This window comes from Cyrtonyx montezumae, unplaced genomic scaffold, assembly GCF_038088225.1.
Source record: "Cyrtonyx montezumae isolate F1298 unplaced genomic scaffold, pur_monq_1.0 scaffold_15, whole genome shotgun sequence".
NCBI classification, from domain to species: domain Eukaryota; kingdom Metazoa; phylum Chordata; class Aves; order Galliformes; family Odontophoridae; genus Cyrtonyx; species Cyrtonyx montezumae.
The window spans coordinates 7863092-7889845 of record NW_027071881.1 but is presented as its reverse complement, the minus strand read 5'-3'; the positions used below and the strand labels follow the sequence as shown (position 1 = coordinate 7889845).

At 42.1% G+C, this 26754-nt stretch overlaps 3 protein-coding genes across 3 annotated transcripts in view; all 3 read right to left on the bottom strand.

Annotated features, from left to right (window-relative positions):
• The window catches only part of BRIP1 (BRCA1 interacting helicase 1), a 46519-nt gene extending 43378 nt beyond the window's left edge, over positions 1 to 3141 (bottom strand). The window contains exons 1-5 of the mRNA XM_065732060.1: positions 3016 to 3141; positions 2492 to 2603; positions 1743 to 1934; positions 1339 to 1466; positions 757 to 891 (exon numbers count right to left, since the gene is read on the bottom strand). Coding sequence (XP_065588132.1) covers positions 757 to 891; positions 1339 to 1466; positions 1743 to 1934; positions 2492 to 2603; positions 3016 to 3108 — 660 coding nt within the window. The 5' untranslated portion in view covers positions 3109 to 3141. The remainder of the gene's footprint in view (positions 1 to 756; positions 892 to 1338; positions 1467 to 1742; positions 1935 to 2491; positions 2604 to 3015) is intronic.
• A 1466-nt stretch (positions 3142 to 4607) lies between these two features.
• Positions 4608 to 19149, bottom strand: INTS2 (integrator complex subunit 2). Its single transcript, XM_065732032.1, has 24 exons — positions 18856 to 19149; positions 18362 to 18500; positions 17588 to 17690; positions 17227 to 17340; positions 16562 to 16692; positions 16298 to 16471; positions 15560 to 15786; positions 14798 to 14923; positions 14605 to 14676; positions 14401 to 14515; positions 13929 to 13997; positions 13453 to 13587; positions 13127 to 13303; positions 12598 to 12706; positions 12365 to 12469; positions 11786 to 11950; positions 11371 to 11572; positions 10770 to 10895; positions 9292 to 9481; positions 8353 to 8598; positions 7248 to 7355; positions 6076 to 6181; positions 5775 to 5951; positions 4608 to 5673 (listed from the first exon to the last, which is right to left on the bottom strand). Exons 1-24 carry the CDS (start codon positions 19146 to 19148, stop codon positions 5504 to 5506), a joined length of 3579 nt encoding a protein of 1192 aa, XP_065588104.1. The 5' UTR covers position 19149; the 3' UTR covers positions 4608 to 5503.
• A 1941-nt stretch (positions 19150 to 21090) lies between these two features.
• MED13 (mediator complex subunit 13) overlaps positions 21091 to 26754 on the bottom strand; it is a 47925-nt gene continuing 42261 nt past the window's right edge. The window contains exons 21-30 of the mRNA XM_065732028.1: positions 26444 to 26663; positions 25992 to 26183; positions 25620 to 25843; positions 25036 to 25178; positions 24657 to 24815; positions 24396 to 24581; positions 24052 to 24200; positions 23627 to 23800; positions 23137 to 23237; positions 21091 to 22490 (exon numbers count right to left, since the gene is read on the bottom strand). Of these exons, the coding sequence (XP_065588100.1) occupies positions 22358 to 22490; positions 23137 to 23237; positions 23627 to 23800; positions 24052 to 24200; positions 24396 to 24581; positions 24657 to 24815; positions 25036 to 25178; positions 25620 to 25843; positions 25992 to 26183; positions 26444 to 26663 (1681 nt within the window). The 3' untranslated portion in view covers positions 21091 to 22357. The remainder of the gene's footprint in view (positions 22491 to 23136; positions 23238 to 23626; positions 23801 to 24051; positions 24201 to 24395; positions 24582 to 24656; positions 24816 to 25035; positions 25179 to 25619; positions 25844 to 25991; positions 26184 to 26443; positions 26664 to 26754) is intronic.

The window sequence follows — 26754 nt, the reverse complement described above, 5'->3', positions numbered from 1 at the left end:
TCCTTCTCACAAATAAGGTTTAAATAAAAATAATTTAACACTTAAAATTCTTCTTAAGAATAAAAACAGTTATTTCTTATTAGGTAATATCTCCCTTTCTACACAAGTAGTGAGCAGTGTATTGTTTAAACTGAGTAGGTCAATCCGCACAGCCAGACCCACAGACAGCCCTTTATAATGCCTTGATGTATCATCACAAAATAATACTGATTCATGGCTGATTTGTTTAGTAGTGATCAACTAACTGTTTCCAGTTTTCTTCACTACATAATATTTGTAGAACTTATAAAAAATAAAGAAGTTTTGCACTAAAGTACCCAAGCAAATCTGACAATCAAATAAGAAAAGCCTGTTTATTTGAAAATCAACAGCACACTCTGCTGGCCTTTGTACTTCAGAGTATCAAGTGAAGTTCAGGGGCACAAAGCATTTCATATCCTACTCAAAAATCTATGGAGCTTTCCAGAACTCATAAAAATCAGTTCCCATCAAACAACCTAGAGAACAGCTCCACTTTTGTCAAGACAAGACTCAACTCCCACTCTCTCTCACTTTCCATCCAAAGTGATAGCAAAGCTTTTGTTTTCTTTTGTTTACAGAAGCAGAGCACACTGGAAAGCAGCTCTTGAAGCAAAAACAAACTGTAACTAAAATTAAGGCTACTTTGAGTCATACAAAGGACCAAGTTGAAATCATTTTAGAAACGTGCTCTTGAACTGATAATCATGATGTAGAAGATGTTACTGTGTTACTTGCCGTTTTGGGAGAAGAAGCAGTGCTTTTCATACTTTTTTCTAATTGAACAATCAGCTCTCCATTTTTTCTCTGATTATAAACTTCTAAAGCATCGACTAGCTGCACTTCTTTTGAAAAGCAGTGACGTTTTCTAACCTGTTGGGGCAAAAAAAAAAAGGAATGTGATGAAAGCTATTACAGAAATACTGCACTCTACATTGTAGGGTAGCGACAACTACAGGTGCAAGGATTCAATACATATTCTAATAATGTATTACTTGTATTTTTAACACACATTTGCAAGAGCACGGATCTATGAAGTGGAAGAAGTATGAGATTTTAGATTATGTATCAACTGATGATAAATACTTTGAGGATACTGCGTGTTTAAATATGCAAGAAGTCATTTAGGATATGGTACTCTTCATAATTTAGTGCAACAATGGGCTCTTTTGTTGCAACATGAATGAACAAAATCTGTCCACCTAAATCCCAGCCATGCCAAAGATTCGTTATTCTTTTCTCTGAAATGTTGGCTGGTATTTGACAGCTGCTTTTGAGAGCTGCACCTGGATAACCTTACTGCCAATGAACATTGCTCACCTGCTGCTCTGTTTCTAAAGGACGAATCCTTTTCCTGTCTACTTGAAAATCATCACTCTCATTTCCACATACAGATGCCTTTTTTTTGGCAGACAGTTTTGAAGCTAGGGTATTGTTTTCCTTGCATTCTATAAAAACAAAAATAATAATATAAAAAATCATGTCTACTACTAGAAATGCATTAAGCAAGGGCAACATTTTAAATATATAATGTATTACGAATATGGTTAAGACACAACACAGCAGGATTTCTACATAACCACGTCCATGCACGGCAGAATCACACAGTACTCTGTTACTATGATGGTAAAAAAAGTCTCTGACTTGAAAGCATGAGACGTGACATCAATGGCAATGCTTTTCAGTGCTAGAACAGATTTTTACCTTCTCCTGTTCAGAATTACCTGTGTCTGCTTGCTGGCTTCCAGCTTTTAGAGAACCTCCTGTTTCATAATTATTCGAAGAACACGCAGCACCGTGACTCACTCCTGCAGTCACCTCGCTGCTCTCAGATCGGGAGTGACACACACAGCGACACGGTGGCAAGGCTGCTGGCTCCCTGTCCTCCTTTTCACATGATTTGAGCAGTGATTTCTCTAAGGAAGGTAAAGGACACAGCAGTTTGTCTTCCAGAAAATCTATTCAGGCTTGTAGACGAGAACTAGACTTCCATAACAGTTAAGATGAAAGGCTTCCTGCAGATACCAGTTATAAAACTCGCATCTCTCTACATGCTACACAACCTGAACAAGCTGTCATCGCTCACTTAAGATTTGCAGCGCAAAGAAACTGTAACACCTTGCACAACTGAAAAGAAAAAACAACCAACCCAAACAGCCTTTTTTGCAATTCAATCTGCGTAACTGCAAACCACAAGTATTTTCCTTTTAAGTCCAAAAGCCATGTAATTCCCATAAAATAACAGATAGCTAAGTCCACTTAAATATGAAAGCTATTTTGCTCGGTGCTACTGGCCACTACTCTCACGTTTGCCTAATGCCACGCTGCCAAGAAGGCAATACGTGTAACCACAGACAGAGCCCTAGCTAGACTCCTGATACCAAATATTTAAGGACTGAAAAGCAACAAGAGCAAATCATCAAATACATTCTGGTAACTGAAAGCTATGCAGACAGACGTTACAAACACTTACCATACAGAGACTGCTGCCATGATAATGCAGAACAAAGTAATGCCAAGCTTTTGCCACTTCCTGTGGGGCTCTCCAACAAACAGTGCTGCCCATTATTTAAGCCCTTAACAATCTTTAAGGAGAATAACAAAACAAGAATGACTAGGAAAATAAAATTCTCAGGAAAGTGAAAACTTACTGAAATGCTAACGTCTTGATTGAAAGATGCATTCTGTTAAATCATTTTCTCCTTACGTATTTACAAAATTACATAAAGTCTGTGTTAGAGTACATATGTGCAACGAGCATATATGTTAAGGAGCTTACTCCTCAGGATGAATGTTCACAAATCCAAAATCACTTCAACATTCCCTACCCAGGTGGGGTATCATTGCACAGCACAGAGAACAGTAAAGGTCCCTGAGGAGTAAAATTCTCAAGGTACTCAAAGTACTATAGGCTCTGAGTTAAGTATGTTATTTTTTGCTGGGTACTGCAAGCTGTAAACTATTTGCTCAGCAGACAGTCGCACAAATTCTACTTACAGCATTCATCATAGCAAGCTGAGAAGGGTAAGCCTTGCAAGGGAACATAATCTTCACTCCCCCAATCGTATATTGTGACACATCAGAAGACATAGCTGCTTTTCCCTGTTTATTTCAGGTTTATAACTGCAATAAAATCAGAATCAAGAAGTCAACATTACCAACAAGGAAAGCTCAAACCAAACAAATCCAAGAGGGCTAAAAGCCCTGGACATCAATGGAACTGGCAGAGAGAAATTCATGCTTTGTGTCCCCTGTTCTGGCCTACCTGCTATTACAAAGAACAAGTTACTGCCATCTGATGAGTTACATCAGCAATAAAAATAAAGCACACGCATATAAAAAGAATGAAAAAGACCACGAATGAAATGCATGCGTCATCTTAGAGTCTATCTCTCAAACTGAGTATTTTTGAGGTAACAGCTCAGATCCCTGTGGGGAGAGGGATGGAATTATTTCAGGAGATTGAAATAACCACTAAAAAGGAAAATGAAAAAGTTTCTCAGCCCTTCAGACCCATTAGCTTGAACTTCAAGGTGCTGTAATCCACAGTGACACAACTGGCCAAGATCACAAGAGCAAAAAAGCTTTTGTAATAGCTACAAGAAGGCAAAACCGGGCACTGATGTAAAAAGATGCTTTAAACTTCTTAAAGATGTCTATTTCTCTTGCTCTGAATGATAAAGGATAGCCTGCTTTGAAATGACACAAATCGGCCCGGGCCGCTCACCTGAGGCGGCCGCTCCTTCCGCGTCCGTCCTTCCCGCCTCCCGCGGGGCCTCGGCACCGCCCGCCAATCAGCTGACAGGAAAGCGCGCGGAGCCACCAATCGGCAAACCGCATACTGAGCGGCTCCCGCTCCTCCGTCAGAGCCAATGGCAGAGGACCTTGCTGGATTCCGCGTTGTGCTCGTTGCTAAGCAACCAGGCCTTGCCCCTGCTCGCGGGCTTCCGGCAAAAGTTCACCTCAAATTAATAATACGCGCAGCTCTGAACCGCTTCGCATCATCTGCCTTTTGTCCTTGTTTTTTTTCCCTAAAATTATTTATTTAAATACCAATACTGCATAGAAAATTAAACATAACGGGGAAAAAAGTACATATTTACATACGTTACATCGACTTGACAAAAAATACACTCCGTGGCCAACGGGTGTTACTGCATTATTATACTGAAATAATCCTGGAATGGCGGTGGGAATCAACATTACCCTCCCTGTTAACACCCAGCACAGGTCAAAGACAGCCTTTCACCAGCCACACTAAAAATCAGACCATTATTTCTGGAGTATAAACTGATTTTAAATGAAAAATATTTTACTTAATGAGGAACACTGAATGCTATCACTGAGAATCCAGGAAAGATGGGTTGCCAAGCTTAGCAAGTCGAGAACAACATCCAGTTCTGGCACAACAGCCCAACGATTTTCTCTCTCTGCTGCCACACATCAGAGCTTGTGCAACCTTCAATAACATTGCACCATAAACCTCTTCTGCAGTCCCACAACACATCCATCAAGGCCACATCCTGCAGCTGTACATGAAGGATCACATACACGCGTGGACTCGGCCTCTTCATTCTCTGAGCTGCAACCGCTGTGTTCTGGATGAGATCTATCACCCCTCTTGCTACAGGGAAATTGAGCTTCTGTCACAGTCGCCTCCAACACTAATTTTTTCTTTTAATTATATCCTGATGACGAATTAAGTGTCGAGATAACTTAAGCATAACCACATTCTCATCGCTTTTAAACTGAGCTTTATAAATACCAATCTGCCCTACAGCTCAGTTTGTACTACAGTAGGAGGTTTTTGTTTGGGTTTTCATGTTTTAGTTTGTCTTTAGTTCTCAGAAGAAACTTTAAGACCAGTTTCAGACTTTTCATGAAGGCTGGCTGATTTTTAAATTAATCAGTTTTGAAGTTACTGATATCATGAACAGTCAACAGTTTACGGGACGGCTCAGCCCAGTTCCGTGACTAATTCACACTGAGACCACACTGAGTTCAAAAGGCAAATAAAAAGTTAAAGCTTCTTCGTAGCAACCAACGTGATGGTGCAAGTTGTTTACATCACTTTTCAAGCGTTCCTTGGAATATTTTACTCCATCCTGCTCTGCAAGGCTCTGAAATAGTTCATCAGAGTTTTAGTAAGGCTCTCCAATCTTGAATTTTTCTTACTGATCATTTTGCTCAACAAACGAAGTTCTCACTTTACAGTGTTACAAAACCCATCATGGGTGTGTTGCTGTATCAAAACAGAAACCAAGCACGCCTGAAAAATCACGTCCACTTTCACTAGAAATGATTTACCAAGCAAAGTAAGTCCCTTTGAAGTATTCTTTTCCTTCAACAACATTCAGCCAGAACTGAATCCAATGAATGAAAAACACAGACTTGTGCTGCAATCCATTTTTGGCAGCTCTCTCCAAATCCAGACTCCATAGGCCATGGGACTACTACCTACAGTACAATTTCGTTTGTGTTCTTCCTAAACTCCACTTACACTTATGTTAATTATTTCAATTATAGTGCTCTCAACACACTGGCATAACTGAACATCGGGGTCCACGCTTGTAATGTCTCTTGAACAACTTTTGTAAGGCGAATCTTTAGAAAATCCTGATGCTTCATTTGGTCTCTCCTTTAGTTGCTGGAGACCTAAAAAAATTAAGTTGGAAAAACAAAGTACATATCACGAAAGTTATATCACCTCTGTAACGCCATTAAATTACTTGTGAAATACAAGCTGCCTCACTTACGTGTAATTATTGGGTCAAAGTCTCTTGTCTGTGTAGCAACATCAGAGGCACAAACTTGTCCTATTTGTATCAGCAGAGACATGATATCCTCATACAAAGGAGGGAAGGCTTGACAGAATGACACCAAGCAAGGCAGGGTTGGCATGAAAAAGGCATAGCGCTTCGACTGGGTTAAAACTATGGAGGAAAAGGAAAAAGGAACTACTACCAAAATCTATCAAAGACTTGTTAATTATTGCTGTAAAGATAAGACAAATCTAACCTTCACAGCGATGCATTCAGGGGTTGCTGCACTGCTCACCTGTGAGGAGGGTTCCCATCACGTTGATAGCCAAACGAGCAACACTGAGAGATTTTGGCAGAGCATACTGAATGCACAAAAACGATAGTAACTGGATGGCAAATATCTGTTAAGTAGGTGAAAGGCAAAAGAGAAATAAGCAATGTGTTATACATTGCTTCGCAACTACGATCCCAAGCTCTTCACATAACTTAAAAGTGAGTTAATATACTCCATTTCACAATAAGGAAGAGAAGCCTTAAAAATAGTTATTGCAAAAGTTTTCTGCTGACATTAAAAAAAACACAATACAGATGTTTAACATTAGTCAAGTATCAGTCAGGCTTTCAGAATCTCCCTCACAGACACAATTTGTTCCAACATTTCAATGAGCAACAAAAGAACAGACAATTTATAATGTAATCCTTGTAAAAGCTGCTAAATATCCCATGTGTTCTAGCTTAAACTTCAGCTGAATGCCTTCTCATGAGCAGTATTTAAAAGGGATTAAATAAAAGCAAGCAAGACATTTGTTTAATACAGAAAACAGAGGAATCTTTAGCCCCCAAATATCCAGCTAGTTAGGACTAGTCAAATATGTAATCTCCCCTCGTCACAATGTTTATCATTGCTTCAGGAAGTACTAATTAACAATCTTTCTGCTGTTGTTTTTCACAACTATCGTGAGAAGACCTTTCAAAAATAAAATTTCTAACTCTTCCTTTGCTGAGCTTCATTCAAGAAACAGCAGTAATATTCCCTGGGGAAAAAACATGACGTGGTGGTTAAACCTTTCACAAGAAAAAAGAAAATGCTGATCTTCACACTGCTCCATCTGTTCTGCAGAGCACCTCTGCAAAAAAAAGTCCTGCAAGTTCCTCTTGCTATAAAGTATCAGCAAAAAACTAAGTAGGCAAAACTTCTGCCAACTGATAGATGCACAATATAAAATATGAAAGCCGTTGCTTTTATTCATGTTCTTAGTGCTAATAATGAAATTCACAAGCATCTGCAAAACAAATGTACAGAGCTTTGTGGAGGAGTCCTGGATTTGGTGGCAGGGCCTTTAATTCAAAGTAAAAATGCTACAGATACCACCTTTTAAAGGGATCTTTTTCTTCTCTTCCCCTAACCAGTACCGCACCACAGTGAACTACGCACAGTGACTCTCTGACTCTAAGAGTGCACAGTACCTGTTTTTCAAGTTCAGGCTGGGCAATGAGCTCAGGTATGAAATCCAGACAGATGTGCATTGATGGAATCCCAGCCACTGTCAGTGCCAGAAGTTCACATGGATAACCCTGCCGGATTAAGGAAAGAAAACAGACTTGCCAAAGGTGTTTTAGAAATGCTTCAACAATGCTTTCTTCTCCACAAATACACTCGTAACTTTATTTTGTTCTGAAGGACAAGCAACAGGCCTGCACCTCGAAGGCAACTTGAGGGAGGCTGGGTGAATCTGTTCTTTATCCACAGGACTCCAACATTTAGCATTCACATATAAACAGCCCCTTGGCTCCCCCACACTAAACCAGGCTGCAGTGACCCTTTCCTGTTGCATCTTTGCCCTGTGTTCCAGACACCACTATAGGCCCTAACTTGCTTATTTCACAACTGAACTATTAGGACTTTTCCAGTCACTTAATCAATTCCAGGTCGAGGCAAATTAGCTGCTTTTTAAGAGACTGCCATCTGGCAATGTACAATTTAACACACACCAAAAAACATATTTATATTTTAAAAAATTGCTAAGCTTCCCAGGCTTCGTTTTTTGAAGGCCTGCAGTTGCCCTGACAGGAGCATTCTTCATCCTTCAACTCTGAAGAGATTAAGTGTGCCCTAACAAAAATGAGAGATAAGAGGTTTACATTCAAAGCCAAAGTATCATTTTGAATAATGGATATATGAACTTAGGACCACTGCCAGAAAAAAAAAGTAAACCCCTACAGTACATGGAACACAAGTAATTAAAAGATGTGCATGCCAGTTTTCCTTGGCCTAGAACAGACACACTATTCCAGTATAAAACAGGGCAAAGGCACAACCAAAGCATGTGCTTAGTGATGAGGAACAGACATGGTTTAGCTGCTCCCCTCTCAGCTACAACAGCGAGCAAAAGCACTGCAACTTGGAGGGAATGTGGTTACTACAAAGCTGGGAAGACAGAAAGGAGTGTTTTTGTAATTTGTGAGGAACACAACAATAGCACCCAACATCCTTTGAACACTTTGTATGGCTCTTTCCTAACCAGAAAAAAGAACACCAACAATAAAAGAATTAAAATAATGCAAACCAGACCTGGAAATGAACTAGCTTAACTATGTTCGGGTCAGCTATGTACATCTGATGCAGCAGACAGCAGATCAGGCACTGGACCTCTCGAAGGTTGCACAGCAAGCTATCTTCTTCTTCCTCTAGATCTGAACTCTTAGGACCTGTGGTACTCTGAACACTCTTCAGCAAACTGTAGGTGCTACTGCTCTGGGTTTTCTCCTCTTCTGTCGGTAAGCAGATCTCCAGGAGGATCTGCACAGCAGCACTGTCCTGTGAAGAAAAAAGCAGCAGCAGTACATAAATAATAGAGAGATGAGCAAACCCCAACACAAAACACAAAATAAGGACAACTGTAGAAAATAAAGGCAGTTAGATTGCTACAACTTCCAGCTACTGAAACTGTCTTCTATAGAAAAAACAAAACCAAAAAAACCCAGAAAACACAGATCAAGAATCACAAATCCCAGAAAACATTAAAGTTACCTGAATAAAAGCTTACATCCACTACATTAACATACCCACAGATCACAGCAGTCATCTCAGAGTCAAGTATTGTTCCAAAAATCTATCTCCAACAGTCCATTAAAGCACTCAGATCAAACAGAACATGCATATACCATACAATTCACAGGATTCAGGGAGGACTACAGTATTCATTTAAATATAGAAGCTTCTATTAACTAAAAAACCTTCTCTAAGAGGCACTTTATATCTGACATTCTTCCAGACAAAGGTAAGAAAAGAATGTCTGTGAAACAGGGTTAATCAAGAACTCCCCAGAAAGTATTTAACAATCTGAATGCAGAGACTGCTTTTCTTTCTTTGTGGTAACAAAAGTCAACTAAAACGAAACAGATAATCAGCTAGGTCTCCTGGTTTTCCTTGTTTTTATTTTCTACTTCTGTTTTGCTGTTTTATCACGTTCTTTCTTTATGACATTGACTATCCATTCTTCCTCTTTACCTGAGCAGCAAGCAATGCATTTTTCAATTCTTCCCTGGTAACTTCTGGGGTTTCTGGACCCATGGCATTGTTCTGGGCCGGCCTGATGTCTTGCTCTGCTGTTTCTTTAAGGTGGGCATTGAGGTAAGCTTTTGAAGCAAGAAGATATCCATTCAACATGTGCAAGGTTATATCCATCAGAGGAGGGCTCCTGGTATGGGAACACATCCAATGAAGCCTTTTCAGTAGGCAGAACAGTAAGGCAGTAAAAGCAAACCATGAGAACTCAAAGATGCACTCGGCTGTACTCTGGATCACACTACAGCTATTTCCCCTATCACTGCAGAATACTGAAGGTTACATGCCCTGCCATTTCGTCCTGCTTCTGTCATGCATACGCCCTACAAAAACAAGGAACTACTGAAGACACTAACTCTTGATGAAGAAGAAAGTTGAACTGAATCTGCAGTAGTGAGTTAAACTGTGAATCCACGATCAGAATGATGGAGGAAGAGAGCTCAATTGCTAAAAGGCAAAAGGGGACAGATACACATGAAGAAGAACGTGGTGAACACATCGAGATGACTACCACTCATTTATTACAAACAGAAGGGCAGTAAAAAAGAGAAAAAAAAGAGTAAAAAGGGAAAAATTAAACCACAACTGACAGAAGACATGAAAAGGATACAAAAAGGAAAAAAGCTGGAGGCTGAAGTACCCCTAAAACGATTAACTAATTAGCCATATCCTTTTCAGAATAACAAATACAATTTTCATCAGTGCTATGAAAACCCAAAGTTGTGACGTAGAAATTCTGATTTAAATTTTTTCATTACTTATTTCAAGTTGTCCTCAAAAGCCAGTCTGCTGCTATCAGTTATGATCATTTCCACTACTCAAATTCTCAGCTTGTTCTTCCACATCAAAGCCATAACTCAGCTTTACACATCCTCCTCTGTCACCATGACAGCTACAGGAACGGATTTCTGAGTGCTGCTAACAGACTTAGTTGAGAAATGAAACAAATCTACCTTTGTTACATACACCAAACACCCACTGGGAGAAACCATCACCCAAAAAAATGTAATAGTTACAGACCCGTGAAGGGTGGCAAAGACAGCTGTGGAGAGGCAGGACATTGCAGTGACAGCCCCCCCCACCATGTGGCAGCAGCCATTTTAAGCTTATTGCAAGGTCTAGAACACATTCACACACACACACGGATCTAAAATGGATGATCTATGCACAAATCCCACAGTTTCCAAACCAGGGCTGTGTGTAAGATTCTTTATCAGGGCTCTTGGCTGGACAGCAAGATGTGCCCAAGCAGCACGCACAGTTCTGTCACTCCTCAGACCAACAAGTTCAGCACAAGAAAATGGTGCACTCAAAGCTGGATCTCACCAGCTCACACAAGTCTGAAAATGTGTTTTGATGCACCGAAATGTTTGGTTTTTTATCAGATCCCTCAGGGCAGAAAAGCTAACGGAGGTGCTTACCTATGAACCCTCTGGTCACACCTCAGCACAATCAGAGGATCAATCATCAGATCATTCTGAGTGTACTTCTGCTGTCGGACTATTTTCACCGAAGGCTGCAGAGCATTAACAGTCATCACCCACAACCTAAAATGAGATTATTTGTTAGACTTTTTTTTTTTTAGCATAGGGAAAGCAAAAGGCTCACGTAAGCATCCGGGTACTCCCTCACCTCCACCAGCTGTACTTTCCTGCTCCCTGACAGGCCTACAAACCCCCACACTGCATTTGCAGATGTTGAAGTTAAGCATGATATAGTTAACTGACATTCACACCAGAAACAGCACAGTGTATCCTCTTCCCTAAAAAAAGCCCATTCTCACTAGACTGAGTTCCTGCTTTAGAAAACCACCTTTCTATACTGCAAGCAAAGGAGAGACTTGATCTCTCCTGGAAACAAGAACTATATTCCTTTTCAGTATCAACATTTAAACATTTTAACATAGCAAAAAGGAATGCAACCCCAACACATCCTACTGAGTCGCAGACAAAGGAATGATGACTTTTCAAACACAAAGTGGCCTTCCATCTCTACCTGCACAAACAGCATCTTGAACCTTACCTTCTTGGCATCACAGTGTTAAGAACCATCCATAATTTATTGACGGTCTGAAGAATCCTCCGAGGGACTCCAGCATTCAGCAAGCAATTCATATTCGATGTCAATACTTCTGCATATGGGATCAATTCACCAGCTGAGAGAAGTGTTAAGTGTTCTAAAATCTGCATCAGCTGGGTATGATTTCCAGGCAGCATGGAAAATGCTGTAAGAGAAAGACAATGGGAACTCAGTAAACTGGACTTCTAACATTTTTTCTGACTCTGTGACCTGAAAACTCACACATTAATAAAGCTGCAGCAGAACGTTCTCATTACACAAATGTGGTGCTATGATCAGATTAACTGAATGACCACACACTTCCAAACCCCCTTCATCCCACCGATTTGGAAAGAGCACTGCTTAGTACAGTTGTTACCTTCCTGGAGCTGCTTGGGAGAATGATTCTTTGCAATGGTTGTGAGAAGCATCCTCCTCAGTAAGGCATCAGTGCCTGTGATCTGCTCCTCACAGATCCAGTCTTCCACAATGCAGAGGTGTGGATAGTTAGTTGCTAGAAGGCGTAACAGGGCAGAATGCAGACCTGGAAGGGTATCAGGGAAGTACACACCTTTGATATAAACAGCTGCACCTGAACGTAATCCTGCCTATTATCTCAACAAGAGACCTTAACAGACTCACTGCCAAAAGTTTCAGTGAGCCTGCATGTTTACTGCCTCAAGTTCCATCCCCAAGAGAAAGGAAAAGCTCAACTCTGGAGAAGGAAGAGGACCCTACAGTAACACTAAAAGCTTAATCCTCAGCTCAGCTCTACTTTAAAAACTACTCCAGGGTCGTTTCTCAGTCTTTCAATTTACCTCTCATCTCACTAGTTACTCCTGACGTTTTGAAAGAAGCAGAAAGGCAAGCACACTATGAAACAGACAACAGCAGCAGAGCTGGAAACAAGCTTAGCTTTCCTTCCTCACACACATTGGGCTTTCACAAACAGATGTACCTCCCAGCTCCTGCTGCAGCCCCTGTGCCTGCCGGATGAGGTACTTGATGGGAATCTGATCCATTAATGCTGAAGAGTAAGACTTGGGTTTTCTCTGCATGGCAGCTATAAAGGAACAGGAACAGAAACCACGTGTAACAGTTAGAATACTGCATTTACTACAAAAATGTAAACATTTCCTACTGTGCTCGAACCAGTGGGCCTGAAATGCCCACAGATGCATTCACACATACCTAGTATCTTTGTGTTTGCCAGAAGTGCTTCTTCATAGGACAGCACATAGTAGAGCACGAGCAGTTGTGTTGTGATGCTGTAACGCTGAGTAAGTCGAGTGTTTTCTGCCTGTATAAAAAGCCACGTGCAAAGGTCACGTTGTGCTCCCAATTCTAGGGAACAGTTCTAGTATCTTCTATCTAAGATAGCCAATAACACAAACCCTAGATAAACACTTGTTCTTTTCAATCCACTTTACTGCTAGAAGGAGTTTGTGACTTTTAAGAAGTGTATCTATTTTTAATAGCACAAGTTGATCACTTCCTAAGGAAACCTCCCTACAACTAGCAATCCTCCCTGAACACCGGGCAGCACCAACTTCTGCACACATAACCATCACTGTAGGGCAAAGAAATTGACTATATAGGGATTAAAGACAAAAATACAACTTCCACAATGTACAACAGGCACGCACACAATGTACCAAACCACACACACACTGACGTGAAAGTAGGTAAAAAAACAAAACAACACAAATAAATAGTTCACCCCAGTGAGCCCTTGAAAAACGTTCAGTATCTCCTGCTCCGTGACAGGCTGGTTTGTGGCTTCAGGGTTGGATTTTGATGCAGGAGTGAGAATAGAGTTAATGTAGACATCGATAAGAGGAAGCAGCTGAGGGTGGAGAGGGGTGGTGGTTTCACAGAGCTGCCGATAAATCCAGTCCTGGAAGAAAACCAAAACCAGTGATTGACATCAGAGCTGAAGGTTTGGTAACTTCAGGCTGGTAACAGCTCTAAGAATCGTGAGTAACTCTGGTCGTGTTTTCATTGGAAAAGCCAAACTTGAGAACAGAAATAAAATCAAGGTCATACCTTAATGGATACTTTGTGCTTGGTGAACGATCGGCTTCTTAAGAGCTGGTAAATGCAGTGAATGGGTAGAAAGCCAGTAATGTTGGCACTGAGGCTGCCTGTAACAGGCACACGAACTGCATGGGCTGTGACAACCTAAAAGAAAGCTCTAATTGCCATGACAAATAACACAAATATTCACTGTATCACAGATCACAGCTCAGCGTGGGAAAGCTGCAGAGCTATGTCCTTTCAGACATTTGCTCAACTGTCTGGAAACTAATGAACATTTAATACAGAACATACAGGATGTAAAAGTGCAGCACAAATGCAATGATAAATAATGCAGCAGTGGGGAACTGTTCATGTAATTGCATCAACATGCAAAGAAAAGGCCAAACTTTATCAGTCCTTGGAGGGGATAAATTCTTGTAGGTCAAACTTAAGTGATTAATGTAGAACAAAACAAAACATACAAAGGCTAAAACCTGGAATACCTGCTCGGTGAAAATCTCCTGTGTGAAGATTGTCTTCATTCTGCTCAGAGAGCTGGGCTTTATCACAATCTGAAACACAGAATGCAACGTTAAGTTCTAGCTTAAGCATTCCAAATACAAATATTTCATTGATGTATTTCAAATAAAACCTTTGAAGTCATTTCTAAACTGAGCTGCAATCAGACTTCTTCAAAAGATCATTTCTTGCCAATAATGATTTCAATGAGTCCACTCAATAACTTCAATGGTCCCTTTTATCATCATGTTTCTCTGTTCCAAGTGTTCTGTTGCACAGTGCAACATATTCTAGATGAGCTTAGTTACTCACTTCTTGACTGTACATTTACTGAGGCAGATCAGCAAAACTGGAGCTTTTGTATGGAAACCAAAGCAAATATAACAGTTTAAATACGCAACAAAAAAGCCCATTTTGACAGAGGAAAGTATGTGTCAGAAACAGCTCAGGATTTACCTTCATTCCCAACGTGGAGCAGACCAAATCAATGATAGCACTGAGCTGGTTGCTGTGGAAATACATGGCTACCAAGAGAAGCATCTCTCCAAAGGAAGCAGACACACCAGAAATGCTGCAGTAACAAAGAAGAGGGGTTAATTTCCAACACAAATAAAAATGAAATTACTGAAATCACTAAAAACAAAAGGAGCCTCCTCTCACCTTTCAAAGTAAGCTTCTTCCTTTATCATCCAGCTAAGCCACATCACCATGAGTTGCTCCTGCTCCGGTGTACTGCACATAGAAATAACACAAAAGGTTATCTGCCCAGGAATTACGTTTGTTTTGCTAACAATTACAACCAGGGAAAAAAAAAATACAAAACAATTAAGAAATGCAGTAATTGAGGAAGTACCTGACAAGGGTGGAGAAGGCCAGAAGCATACAGAAGGAAAGAGACACAAAGCGAACCCCGGCGGGGGTTGCAGGCGGCCGGCTGGTCATCAGCTGCAGCAGCTGCTCAGCTTCTTCATCTGTTGGTCTGAACAGGGGGAAAAAAAACACAGATTGTTTCACAGTGATTTCCAATCTCATCACTGTGGTTAAACGTGAAGTTTTCTCTATCATTTCATTTGTTTATCAGGTTAGGATCAATGGACGGGGATCAAAATTAAACAGCCCTTTGAATTTCTGTTGTTACACTTAAGTCCAATCAAAGTTTTCACGGTGCATGCTGCTGGAGTTTTCTGTTCTATGTGCTGCTCCAAATGCTCAGGCTTCTTTTAATGAGGCTGTAGAACTGAGCTGGCAGCTTTAAGCAGAGCAGTGCTTTTCCCAGATTAACATTTTAGCTGAAACAAATGTCAGTGAAGTTCACACATGGATCTTCAGCATCAGAAGGGAAAACTTTTTCAGTAATAGAACCAGGAAGTTAAAAACATGTTTGTTTCTGAAGTCCTTTAGGGTTAAATAATCACTCTCAGTGCTATAGAGAAGCTTCCATTGGCTGGCAGCTCCAGTCCTGAGCACATCTGAAGCACCTCCTTCAGCATTTAGAACAGTCTGAATCTACTGAGAACGGTTTAAAGGACATTAAGGTACAGCGACATCAGAAGTGCCCACAGCTCTCATCCTCTGTTTAAGTGAACAGACAGTGAGTAAAAGCACAGCTCATTACTTCAGCCCAGCAATTCCCATCAAAGCGCAGTAGAGCCGTAACAGCGCGCTGGCTTTCACAACGTGCTCTTCCTTCAGTCCAGAATACACAGACACGTTTGGCTCCGTATCAACATCTGCTTCTTCCACAATGTGTGTGCTGCGAACCGTGGGAAGGATTCCCATGAGCTCCAGAAGCAGCTGTCTCCTCATTTGCCAAAGCACAGAGCTGATATTATCTCTTTTTCTCTATGAGAGAAGTTAAAGAAACGAGAACAACATAAAACCCATCAGACAGTGTATGAGAGAAGAACTTCCACAGTGATGAGCCCAAGACAAAAAAAAAGGACAAATGAGAGCAGGGAAAGGAGGCTTTTTTCAAGAAAATTTCCAGTACTGGGGGAACAGGCACGACATGATCGTATTGTGGGGCTGTACTTCAAAACAAACACAAACATTCACTAACACCTGCAAGTCAGGATTCAGCTTCCTATTGTGAACACTGAGTGTGAACAGCAATCACTGATAAGTCACCATTCACCGATTTCTTTGCCTGATTAATTATATGTACCTAAAAATCTCTCAGCAGCACCACTGAAGAGCTGCCTTCAGTGACACGAATCACAGATCTGAGGATCCCCAACAAGTGAAGTGCCTCGTCAAGGGCGAGCATGGATGTGCACTCCAACGTGGATGTCCACAAGTGGAAAATCCACAGCAAGGTGTATTTTGAAAAGCAGCTCAACCACGGCAGCCTCACCTGCTGTCCATTGCGGATAAAGGTTCCAAACCAAGTCCGAACTTTAGCGTTCGTCCCAAGCAGCAAACCACTGACAAAACACACCAGGTCACTCACTCCATCATCTGGAGATTCATTCTTGGTGTGATCCAACGTCAGAGCCACACCGAGACCTGGAAGATGGCACTCCTCCACCTGCACGAAACATCCACACGAATCACCTCTCTGTTTTCAACAGCTCCCAGTCAGGACACGTGTCTGGTCTCACAGCCACATCAGACTCACCACCATGCCTCGGACCCTCAGAGCCTGGGAAGGGTTCATTTTGCAGAGGTGACGGAGCGCTTCCGTTCTGCGGCGGCCTCCAACGCTCTCCTCATCTTGGCGCTCACCGTTCTTAATCAAACCTCTACAGACTGAGCACCCAACAGGAGCTGTAACTACATCTCATTTCCAATAGAAAGCCACCAGCTGAGCTCACTGTGCTCTATTAGCTGGACTACACCAAGAGCTAGCAACGAACGCTGAGTAGGAAGAGCAAGGAAATGGTCTTCCCTTTCTTCTCTAGGAGCTTACAGGATGTTTACAGGTTTACACATCACCCAATTCCCACTTGCACTCTACCTAATGCAACCCGTGTGTCTGGGAGCACTGGAGAATGAAATCTCATCATGTGGTAATAAATACTATGCAGGCATTGCCAGTGCCAATGGTACTATCAGCAAGGCCACACCGGGTTCAGAACCCCAGCAGCAGCTGTTGGAATTTGCCTTTAGAAAGGTGGCCAACAGGTGGGAACGTGCACACAGTGATAACGAAGCTGCAAAAAGGGGAATGGACACAGTGAGAAAGAACTATCAGCATCCCAGCTCTCATGCTCAGGATAAATGATTTAGCCTAGAATCAACTTTATTACGAATCTTAAATAAACCAGACAAGAAGAAACTCACCCTCATTAAAGCTATCAGGAACGTTTGCCACCAGCAGGCAGAGGAACCAGGCTCCATTTTTAACATGCAGCAGTGCTTCAGCCACATCAACTATGGGCAACAGCGATGGCAGCTCTGGGCAAAGAGAGTTTCCACAGTTAAGAGTGTTTCACCACAGAACAAATAAAAACCTGCTCCAATGTATTAATGAAAAAAATATATATATGCATCAATCTGTGGTTTATTCCTCTGTCAGAGAGCTACAAAGCAGAGATTAATGTCAAATCAGCCACAGCAGCAAAAAAGGTCATTATTTTTACACGTGTAAGAAGAATTCAAAAGCAGAGCAATGTTAATGAACACAGCACAAAGAGTACTACACCTGCTTGCAAAATGCACAGAACATCTGCTGCCTCCTCCAGGTAGACAGGACTCTCAAAGAGCTCGGAAGATTTGAGAAAAAACTCCCCATTTGATTCTGACACCTACGAGACACCAAACAGGTTTTGTGAAGGAGTTTTCCTGATCAGACTTCCATAGTCCCAAATTCAATAATTTAATATATTAAAATGACCTAAAAAGTACAGTTACAATCACAGAACGATCAAGATGAACGTTTAGAATAATCAACATTTACCAGCAGAAGTGCTACAACGAAGCTGGTGCTATTTTTTATTCCCAGAAGAAAAACAGCTCATGAAGAACTCCAGAAATACAGTGATTTTACATGGGGAAAATAAAACACAGGCACTGAAAAATAAGAGAAATACAGTGGCCAATACCACACTGCAGTAGGACTGAAAAATGAGATGGAAAAAAAGGAAAAGGCATAATTTCATTTTCAGATATGGCTTCTGCATTGAAGCCTCACAAAAATCACGTTATATTTGAATGAAGCACATTATGAGATATGCTGAGCCTCTATCACATTAGAAAAGATTATCCTCATTCATTCTGAGGAAGAAAGGCTTCCTCCAGGGCGCTGGGCTCACGCAGAGTTGAACCACAGCCCAGTGCTCAGTGAGGCTGAATTGCTAAGCCTTAGTGAAGCAGATAAGCACAGCAGCAGCACCGGGCAGTACGTCGGCCCACCCGAAGCTCAGCCCTGCAGCTCCTCCTCGTTTCACTGACATGGCCCGGAGCTGCAGACACGAACCTTGTTCATGATGGCCAGCAGCTCGCTGAGCACCAGGCGGAGCCGGCGCGGAGAATCGCTGTGCTCAAACTCCAGCGTCAGCCCGTGCTGCAGTTGGGACACCAGGATGCTCTCCCCGCTGCCTCCTCCCAGTTTGTGCCTGGCAGACAACGAAAGCACAGCGATGCCGTTTCACGGGAACACCAAAAGCTTTTTCAGCTCGAGGAAGGCAACGATTTAGCAGGGATTTTTTTCTATCCCGCTAAGGATCGGAAAAGAGCACTGTAACTGGATTACAAAGACAATTCCGCGTTAAACGCGTTCAGGCACTAAAAGGACGCACCCGGAGAACGGAGGCGCCGTTTGTAAGGCCTGCACTCCGCAGCAGCACAACGGAAGCGCTGCCCCGGCCACGCAAAGCCGTTTTCGGCAAATTCGTTAAACAAAACGAACAAATTAATTACAACCGCGGGGAAAGCGGCCTCAGCCAGACCGCCGCAGATCCCGGGCGTTACCGGAGCTGCTGCTCTTTACTGGCGTCCTGCTCCAGCGCGTGGAAATCGACGGACAGCAGAGCCACGATGGAGTTGACGGCCTCCACGCCCGAGAGGAGCCGCAGGATGAGCTTCTTGTCCTGGGCCCAGCTCTGGCTCTGGTCCGCGGGGGCGCAGAGAGCCATGCGCACCAGGCAGGGCAGCAGCAGACGCAGCTCGGGGTCGCTGAGCGCGGCCAAGCGCACCACGTCCACCTTCTGCATGGCCTCGAAAGCGTACGGACTGACGAACTGCAGCCCCGAACACTCCGCCATGGCGACCCCTCCCTCACGGCCGCGCCACAGCTACTTCCGGCGCGCCGCGATGACGTCACGGCCGGAAGTAGGACGAGCTCCCCCCCCCCCCCCCCCCCGTTAATTGTCTACCCCGCAATTAACGCTTCGGGGATCATTTATTCCTTTTGAAATTCTTTTCTGTTTTCAGAAAGTATAAACCTTCCCCCCCCACCACCCCCTTTCACCCCTCCCATGGGAGGGAACAGCCTCATATCCCGTCCTACTGCCAATTAATGTCAACAATAATTAAAAACCGGCGACCCTGGGAGAGTGGGGCACCGCCCCAGGGTCCTTCGATGAGGAGATTCCCCCCCTCCCCCCCCCCCATGCAGTGCTGTGCAGCAAAGCAGAGGGGGCGGCAGCCTTTCAAAGGAAACATTTTACTCATTGAAAGCTTTAAAATAACGCTTTGGTGTCACAGGATTAACAAATACTCTCACTGGGGAGAATTTCCACATCCTCTGAACAGAGCACCTCCAGGACGACGCGTTTTCTCAGCCAGAGCTGAGATCTTCAACTACTTAAGATTGCATTTGCTGAAGGACCCGGGGTTAGTGGCTGGTGATGGCTTTATTTATAAACCCGCAATTACGTGCACTTAAAACAGTGAAATGGAATTAAGTGATGAAGGGGTGCACTCCACGGAGTAGTTCAGTGCTGGCAGCTGTGCTATGAACGCTTCTGCCTGCGGCTGTCGCTTCAGAAATGGCCCTCCTCGGTTTCGTAGTGGTCACAGTATTCATTTGATTATCATACTTCAGCTGCACTGGAGAAGGGAGGGGGAGCACGTGGGAAACTGGAAACAGGCAGCTTCCCCAGGTGGAGAGCTTCCCAGGGAGGGTTATGGTGCAGGTAACAGAACTGAGCTACATCCCAGTGCAGGCAGCTGATTCACTTACCTGTACAAACAGCACAAAAAGCCACACCAACCCCAGCCCTGGGAGCGTGGCTAATGGAGCCAAGATTAAGAATGACCAATTAAGAATGACCACTTGAGCAACAAAGCTTTCAAAGAAAAAAACAAAACTAGGACATACACTTCAGATTCCAGTTTCAGGAGCACTTTCCCACTTCAAATGAGGGAAAAAACCCTCTGTCAGATAAAACCACGCACTGCTCCACCTGCAGAGTGTTGGGGTTATTGAGATGAAGGAAAGGACAGAGCCAGTCATTAACTGTTTATCAAAATATGCTAACTGCTGATTGCACTCAAATTATTTTGAAGAAATGACTGAAAGTTTTCATCATCAGTTGTACAACTTCTTTATACAAAACAAAAAGGCGCTAATAGTGTATATACATAATTCAAGGAGACTTTATAAGAAAAAAAATTCTCAGGCAGGTATTTTGCATTTACAAAACCATAAGTTTCATTAACATAGTACGTTTTGTAAATACAAGCGATTTCTTCCTTGTCGAGGATTAACAGTGGGTGTGGAAATGGATCTTAAGTTGCTCCTTTACAGGTTGAACCAGCTCGACGGACAGCGTTAAGACCCAGGACACGACTGCAGGCTCACGTGAGCACTGCAGGAGTTGAGTTCTCAATGTGGCAGTCAGAAGATGAGGAACCAAGGAGAAGAGGATGCAGTTGCTCTTCAGCACCCGTAGGGGCTATTTCAGAGCACCATCAGACATTTGGCGTCTGCTGGGAGAAAGGAACTACAGAGGGGAAAAAAAATGGTGACGAAGGAGAGGCTTTAGCAGAGCCGTGGGGTTTGCTGGGCCCTTCCTCGGGGGGACTGAGCCTCCTCAGCACACACACCCCAGGCTGAAAAGGGGATATGGGGAAGGAAGGTTGCACACTGATACTTGGAACCTTCCCCACCGTGCCAAAAATACACAAGAAGAGAAAGCGTTGGGGCATTTTGTTGTTGCTAGCTTGTTTGTCTTTCTTTTTTAAGGGGGGGATTGGTTGTTGGTTTGGTTTTTTTAGGGTTTTTTTTCCCCCCCCACTATTGGAATAAAATCCGAATACCAGAATTCACTGAGAATCTATATACATCACATTTTAGTTAAACACACACCAATCTTAAAGTCAGATGGACTCTTTGCATTTGTAAAATGGTTAGAGCTGGGCTAAATTTCAGCCTCACAGGAGATTTCGGGTAAGATCCGTGCTCTGCGCCTTCTGCTTTAGGTGCATCACAAACATGAGGAAATAATGCGCTCACCACAGTGCCAAGAATATCCAGCAACAACAATGCACGGCAGATATTCTTGTAGTAATTAAGCTAGGATACTGGAAATAGATCTGAGAATCTAGCCACAGCCCTGAACCATAACACAAACCTCCACTGAAGAGTTTATTCGTTTTATTCTCACTACAAGTTAAACCACCTACAATATCACTGATATATTGCCATTGTTACTCTGTAAAGGTGTGATATAAAATGCTGTAAGACCCGGTACCTTTTCAATTTATATAAACACAGTGAACTTCATTACTGTACATGTACTCTGCAACTACAGCTTAGCTGTAAATCCCCCACACACAATGGTATGGACATTAACCCCTCTATACCCATTAAACTGTACATCAAGACAATACAAATTTACTGTCCCCGCCCACCCCCTTACAAAAAAATAATACTCTAAAAGCAACCTACTGCAACTTTTAATTAAGACGATTACATATATTTTAGACCAATTGCTTTAAAGCAAGAAGGCAGTATAAACCTTCTAGGAAAATTTTTATAAAAGAGGTTAAGAAATATAAGACAATTTATACATTTAAAAACTTACAATAAATAAGAGATGCAGGCATTTTTGAATACTAGGTACTATAATCCAATACAAGAACATCTTGATGTTCTGAAGCCATAGGTTGAAATTCATTGTTCCTCATGTTTCTTCTCATCTCCATGCTTTTAATATTCATTAACCGTGACTGGGTACTATGGCTCATTACTCTTCACAAATACTGTGACTGGGGAAAAATGGTTAATTTGCTACTAAAAATGTTATAATACACTTTCTGATCATCATTCTAAAACGTCCCCCATAGTCAGTGACTCAAAGACAGCAGGTGATAAGTACCCCTTCTCACAAGTCAGAACAATATTTGCTGGAAGTAACAAGATTCATACCCCATCACAAACAACTTGCACTGAGAAGAATTATAACTTAGTCCTGCAGTGAAATATCCCTTTTCCTCATTTTTTTCTCTTGCAAAATTCAGATGAAGATCACAGCATATTCATGATAAAGTTATACAACTGATTCAGCACCACAAAATGAATCGGGAGACACGACCGTCGGTCCTGGGTTGCAGGATCACAGGTTAGCCAGGAGAGTGCATTGTACTGTTCCAGAACAAACCTGAAAAGCAAACAAGCTTCCATCAAGCCAACAGCTCTTTCTCACCAGCATTTCACAGCACTGGTTTAATGTAATGCAATTGCTTTGGTATTAAATATATTTAAGTAGGTTTGCCAGCACTTGGAAATAACACAGCTTTGATCTCCTCACAACAGCTCTTAGTTAAACTTCATTTCAGTAGAAAACATTCATTTTAGTTGTTGATGATAATGCTGAGAGATTCACATTCTAAACAACAAATAAATGTGATGCATTCTCATTATCCGGTGTCTTATGCTTACACAGCTATCTACACACTCTTGTACCTCAGTATTCCCACAACTCACGTGAGATTCTGGCTCGAGTATTACCATCCTCCACTCATTTATGCACTATTTATTAATGAATTTAAGGTTTTTTCCAACATTTTCAGTTGTCACCAACATTAATTAGTTACAGAAGGGTTTAGAGATCTTGGATTTTAACCACACTGGCTTGTGGTGAAGACATCCCATCATTCAGTGCACAGCAATTTGCTTTGTGATGCACTGAGGGCATCAGCGACAACGAGAAAACTAACAGCAAGAAAAGCAAATATCCAGATCCACTGCAGCAGTGGTAAAAATGAAATGCACAAATGCTCTCACAAGCAAGCAATCATAAATACCTGAGCACATCAGAAGTTTGATTAGAATCGAGTGGATGGGAGTGTTTACTGTGGAGTAGCTCGTCTGATTGCACTGAAGGCACGTGGAGGTGCAAAGAGGCCTAAGGGAGGAAGGAAGGTGTCAGTAGTTAGTGTCTGATTCAACTACCACTTCCTTCCCTTTGTTCTCCTGACCCATATATTGCAGCCACTTACAATGCTCTGAGACACCAGCTAAAATAAAGCTTAGAATTCCTGAACTGCGGAAGGATTTCTCCTAAAAGCACAGTGCTAACAGCGTAGTACACCTAAGGAAATCGTTTTAAAAACATCTGTGCCCTTATGAAATGATTAAAAAGGCTAGCTCCAGTGACACAAGACTTGGAATAATACAGACTCTAAAGTTCATTTGCTGTCCCTAAGGTCAGACTACTGCACACAAAAGGCACTTGGGGTAAATAACAGATCTGCTGTCCAAAAAACAGCAGTGCAGCCTGCTGAGGTACAGTACCTTAAGAAACAAGGGACACTGATTTTGTGCTTGAGGACACGCTGACCAAAACCAGTCAGGCAAGGGACCTGCTTTGGCAGTTGACACGAAATAACCAAGGGCCAATGGCTGTTGCAGTATGTTTGTTACTTCATCATGAGATTCTGTTGAAAGCAATCGATCTGTACCTTGACCCTATAAAACAACAGGCAATGGTTTCACATTAGGAGACTGCAAAGTTATGAGAAATTATCCACAGCTTTCAAATCACAAAGCATTTTGAAAGATGCAGACATTATATGGATTTTACAATGACAATCTAATACCCAATTAATTCAAAGATATTTCATGGGAACCTTCCATTCCAGAAAGGAAATAAGCAGATGTCAGAAGAAGAAAAAAAACCAACCACACACACAGCACTCCATATTTACTCTAACAGTTACCTTGCCCATATCACCTCCATGGGGGTAGTGGGACCCTGGAGAATGTACAGGGGATCCAGTAGGGGATGCAGGAAGTATATTTATAATATCAGGATCAAGATCATCTCCAGTGTCTAACAAGTCAAAGATGCCCATTCCATCCGCTCCATCTTGAAAAAGAACAGGAACAGTTAATTTCTACAGCTTCCCTACCTATGGCATAGGATAGCACGTACTGAAGTCAAGTGATTTTTCATATAAACACTGCGGTTCAGTAGAATAAAGCTTTGTTCTTGTTACAGGGAAGGGATGATGGGCTTTTAGTTGGTTTGTTTTTAAAACAAGAATAAATGCAATCTACCAACCATTGTTCGTGTTGAAGGCCAGATCCAAGTTCTCAGTGGTATAAGTGGACGATGCTACTTGCACAGAAGCAGACGTGGGAAACACAAGTATGTGAGTGCACGATGTGTCCTGTGGGGTATTCAGCTGAGATGTCTGCATATTTAAAGTGGTGCTGCGCCCGAACACGGAGCCGGTCGATACAGAATCTTTGGAAGACAAATATTTCCTTAGTTCTGCAAAAACAATTAGTTTCCCCCACCAGAATGCAGTTTCTCACATACCTGGCATAATAATGAAGGACCCCTGTGGTTCCATTGCTACCAAACAAGCACTGAGAATGCTGGGAGAGTCTGCAGCAGAGATACCACACATTCTGCACATATCTTTCAGCCTCTTACTGAGGGACTGAAGGTTTCGGCGACTCAGCAAACAACTCCAATCTGGGGATACGAAGGAGATACGTTTGTCTATCAGAACAGTGCTTGCTGAAGAATACTTATTCTACACATAATACTCTGTGGTACAGTATTCGATTGTGTTAACTTCAGAGCTCCTTTGTCTGCTTTATTTAGGTTTTCTTCCTAGGAAGTGAGATTGACTCTATGCTATTTAAAATGAAAGCTTCAAATTGACTTTTAGAGTCTAAAACACAAACATTACCTTTCAATTCCCCGTGTCCTATTCTTCCTAAGCGGCCTATGACAACTCTCCAAGGCAAAGAGCTCATCTGCACGAGGCCCAGGCACCACTCCCAGAGTTTCTGAAGACCAAGTCTGCGGGCAGAGCCCTTTTTCCTGCGAGCTCTAGTATTAAAACAGAAGAGAAAACAAAACTAGAACCATCTGCAACAAACTTCTGTTGCCTCCTTTGGCATTTCTTTGTAGTAAACTGAACGTTCACAGGACACAAAAATGTTAATAGTGTAGCACATTAACTTCAGATCAAAAAAGGGGATTGGTTTGCTTTTCACTCATTACATTCTAACGCTGACATCAAAAGGCAGAAGAAGGGGTGAAAGAGGAAAACATACAAACAAAAACACTCACAAATTGCAGGGAACCACTCAACATTCCTTCTAGAAATTTAACTCAATACATAATACCAAAATTATCCACTCCCTTTAAATTTGTAATACAGTGGGGTCTACAGAAGAGAGAGAGAGAATCTTACCTCATCCTGAACACAACAGTTCCTTGAAAGAAAGAATATGCACATGATAAAAATCAAAGGAGTGCAGCTCTTACCTGTTGGGTACATCGATATTGATGATGCATGTCTCTAACTGCTCTCCATACAGATCTGTACAGGATGCAAGAAGCCATCTCTGATCATGAGACAAACAGTAGCCTACAAAGAGCACGTTATACTTCTGGCCAGCTTCTCCAAAAGTTTCTCCTAGCTCTGTTTGCTTGTCCTTTACAGGAGCCAGTATAAAAGGAGGGGTGTACAGCCGAATACACTCAGGTCTCTATAAAGACGACAGAACAGAAGTTTCAAGAAGTGCTTATTCTTAAGGACTCTGTTTAGATCACATGAAAGACACTGAGGATTTAACAAAAGGGACGTTTCTCTCATCTGCATATTTACAGAACCACATTAATCATAAGAATACTCACATCAGGGCTCTTAAGAGCCGTTTCCATGGCTAAGCCTGGGCCAAAGCCAGTTAATGTTTTCACGTTGGTGGAAGATGGAAGAGGTCTCCGACACTGAGTAAATGCTGAAAATGCTAAAGACTTCAAATGCTGAGTATAAATCTGTCGGTCTTCGTGTTTCACAGGCTGCAGAAGGTACTGACACGGAACGATCTAGAACAGATCACACAGGGAAATACAAATGTTTCATTATTACGTTTTCTTTGTAGTATTTGGGTACGTTACTTTCAGGATTTAACTGTGCAATCATTTCTCTCATTCTTTGAGATCTGCCAATATTTCAAAAGCTCTGCAGGACATCAGGTACTCGTTCTCACTGAACATTTCCTCGTAGAACAAAAGAAGGACATTATCATCTCCAAAACACAGCTAAATATACCTTGCTCAGCACATTTCTGTGGATGTTGGCTCACCTGCACAGAAATTATATTCTTGACGTTAGGAGGAAGAACCTGAACCATCTCTAAGAAGCAGCGCAGAAGTCCAAGTGTCCACAAACTAGATGAGCTACTGCTCTCATCCTTTTTCTCATACGTAAAAGGATCAATTATGTAAACTACAATTGCAGGGGGATAGGTGATAGCGTGTGAATCTCCATCTGTAGGAACTCCAACTTTATCACGATCCATAGTGCTGAAAGTGAAATTTTGAAAGCAGTTAGAAAACGCTGAGTTTTAGAGTGATTTATTTTTGGTTACACTAGAACTAAGACCAGACTATCAAC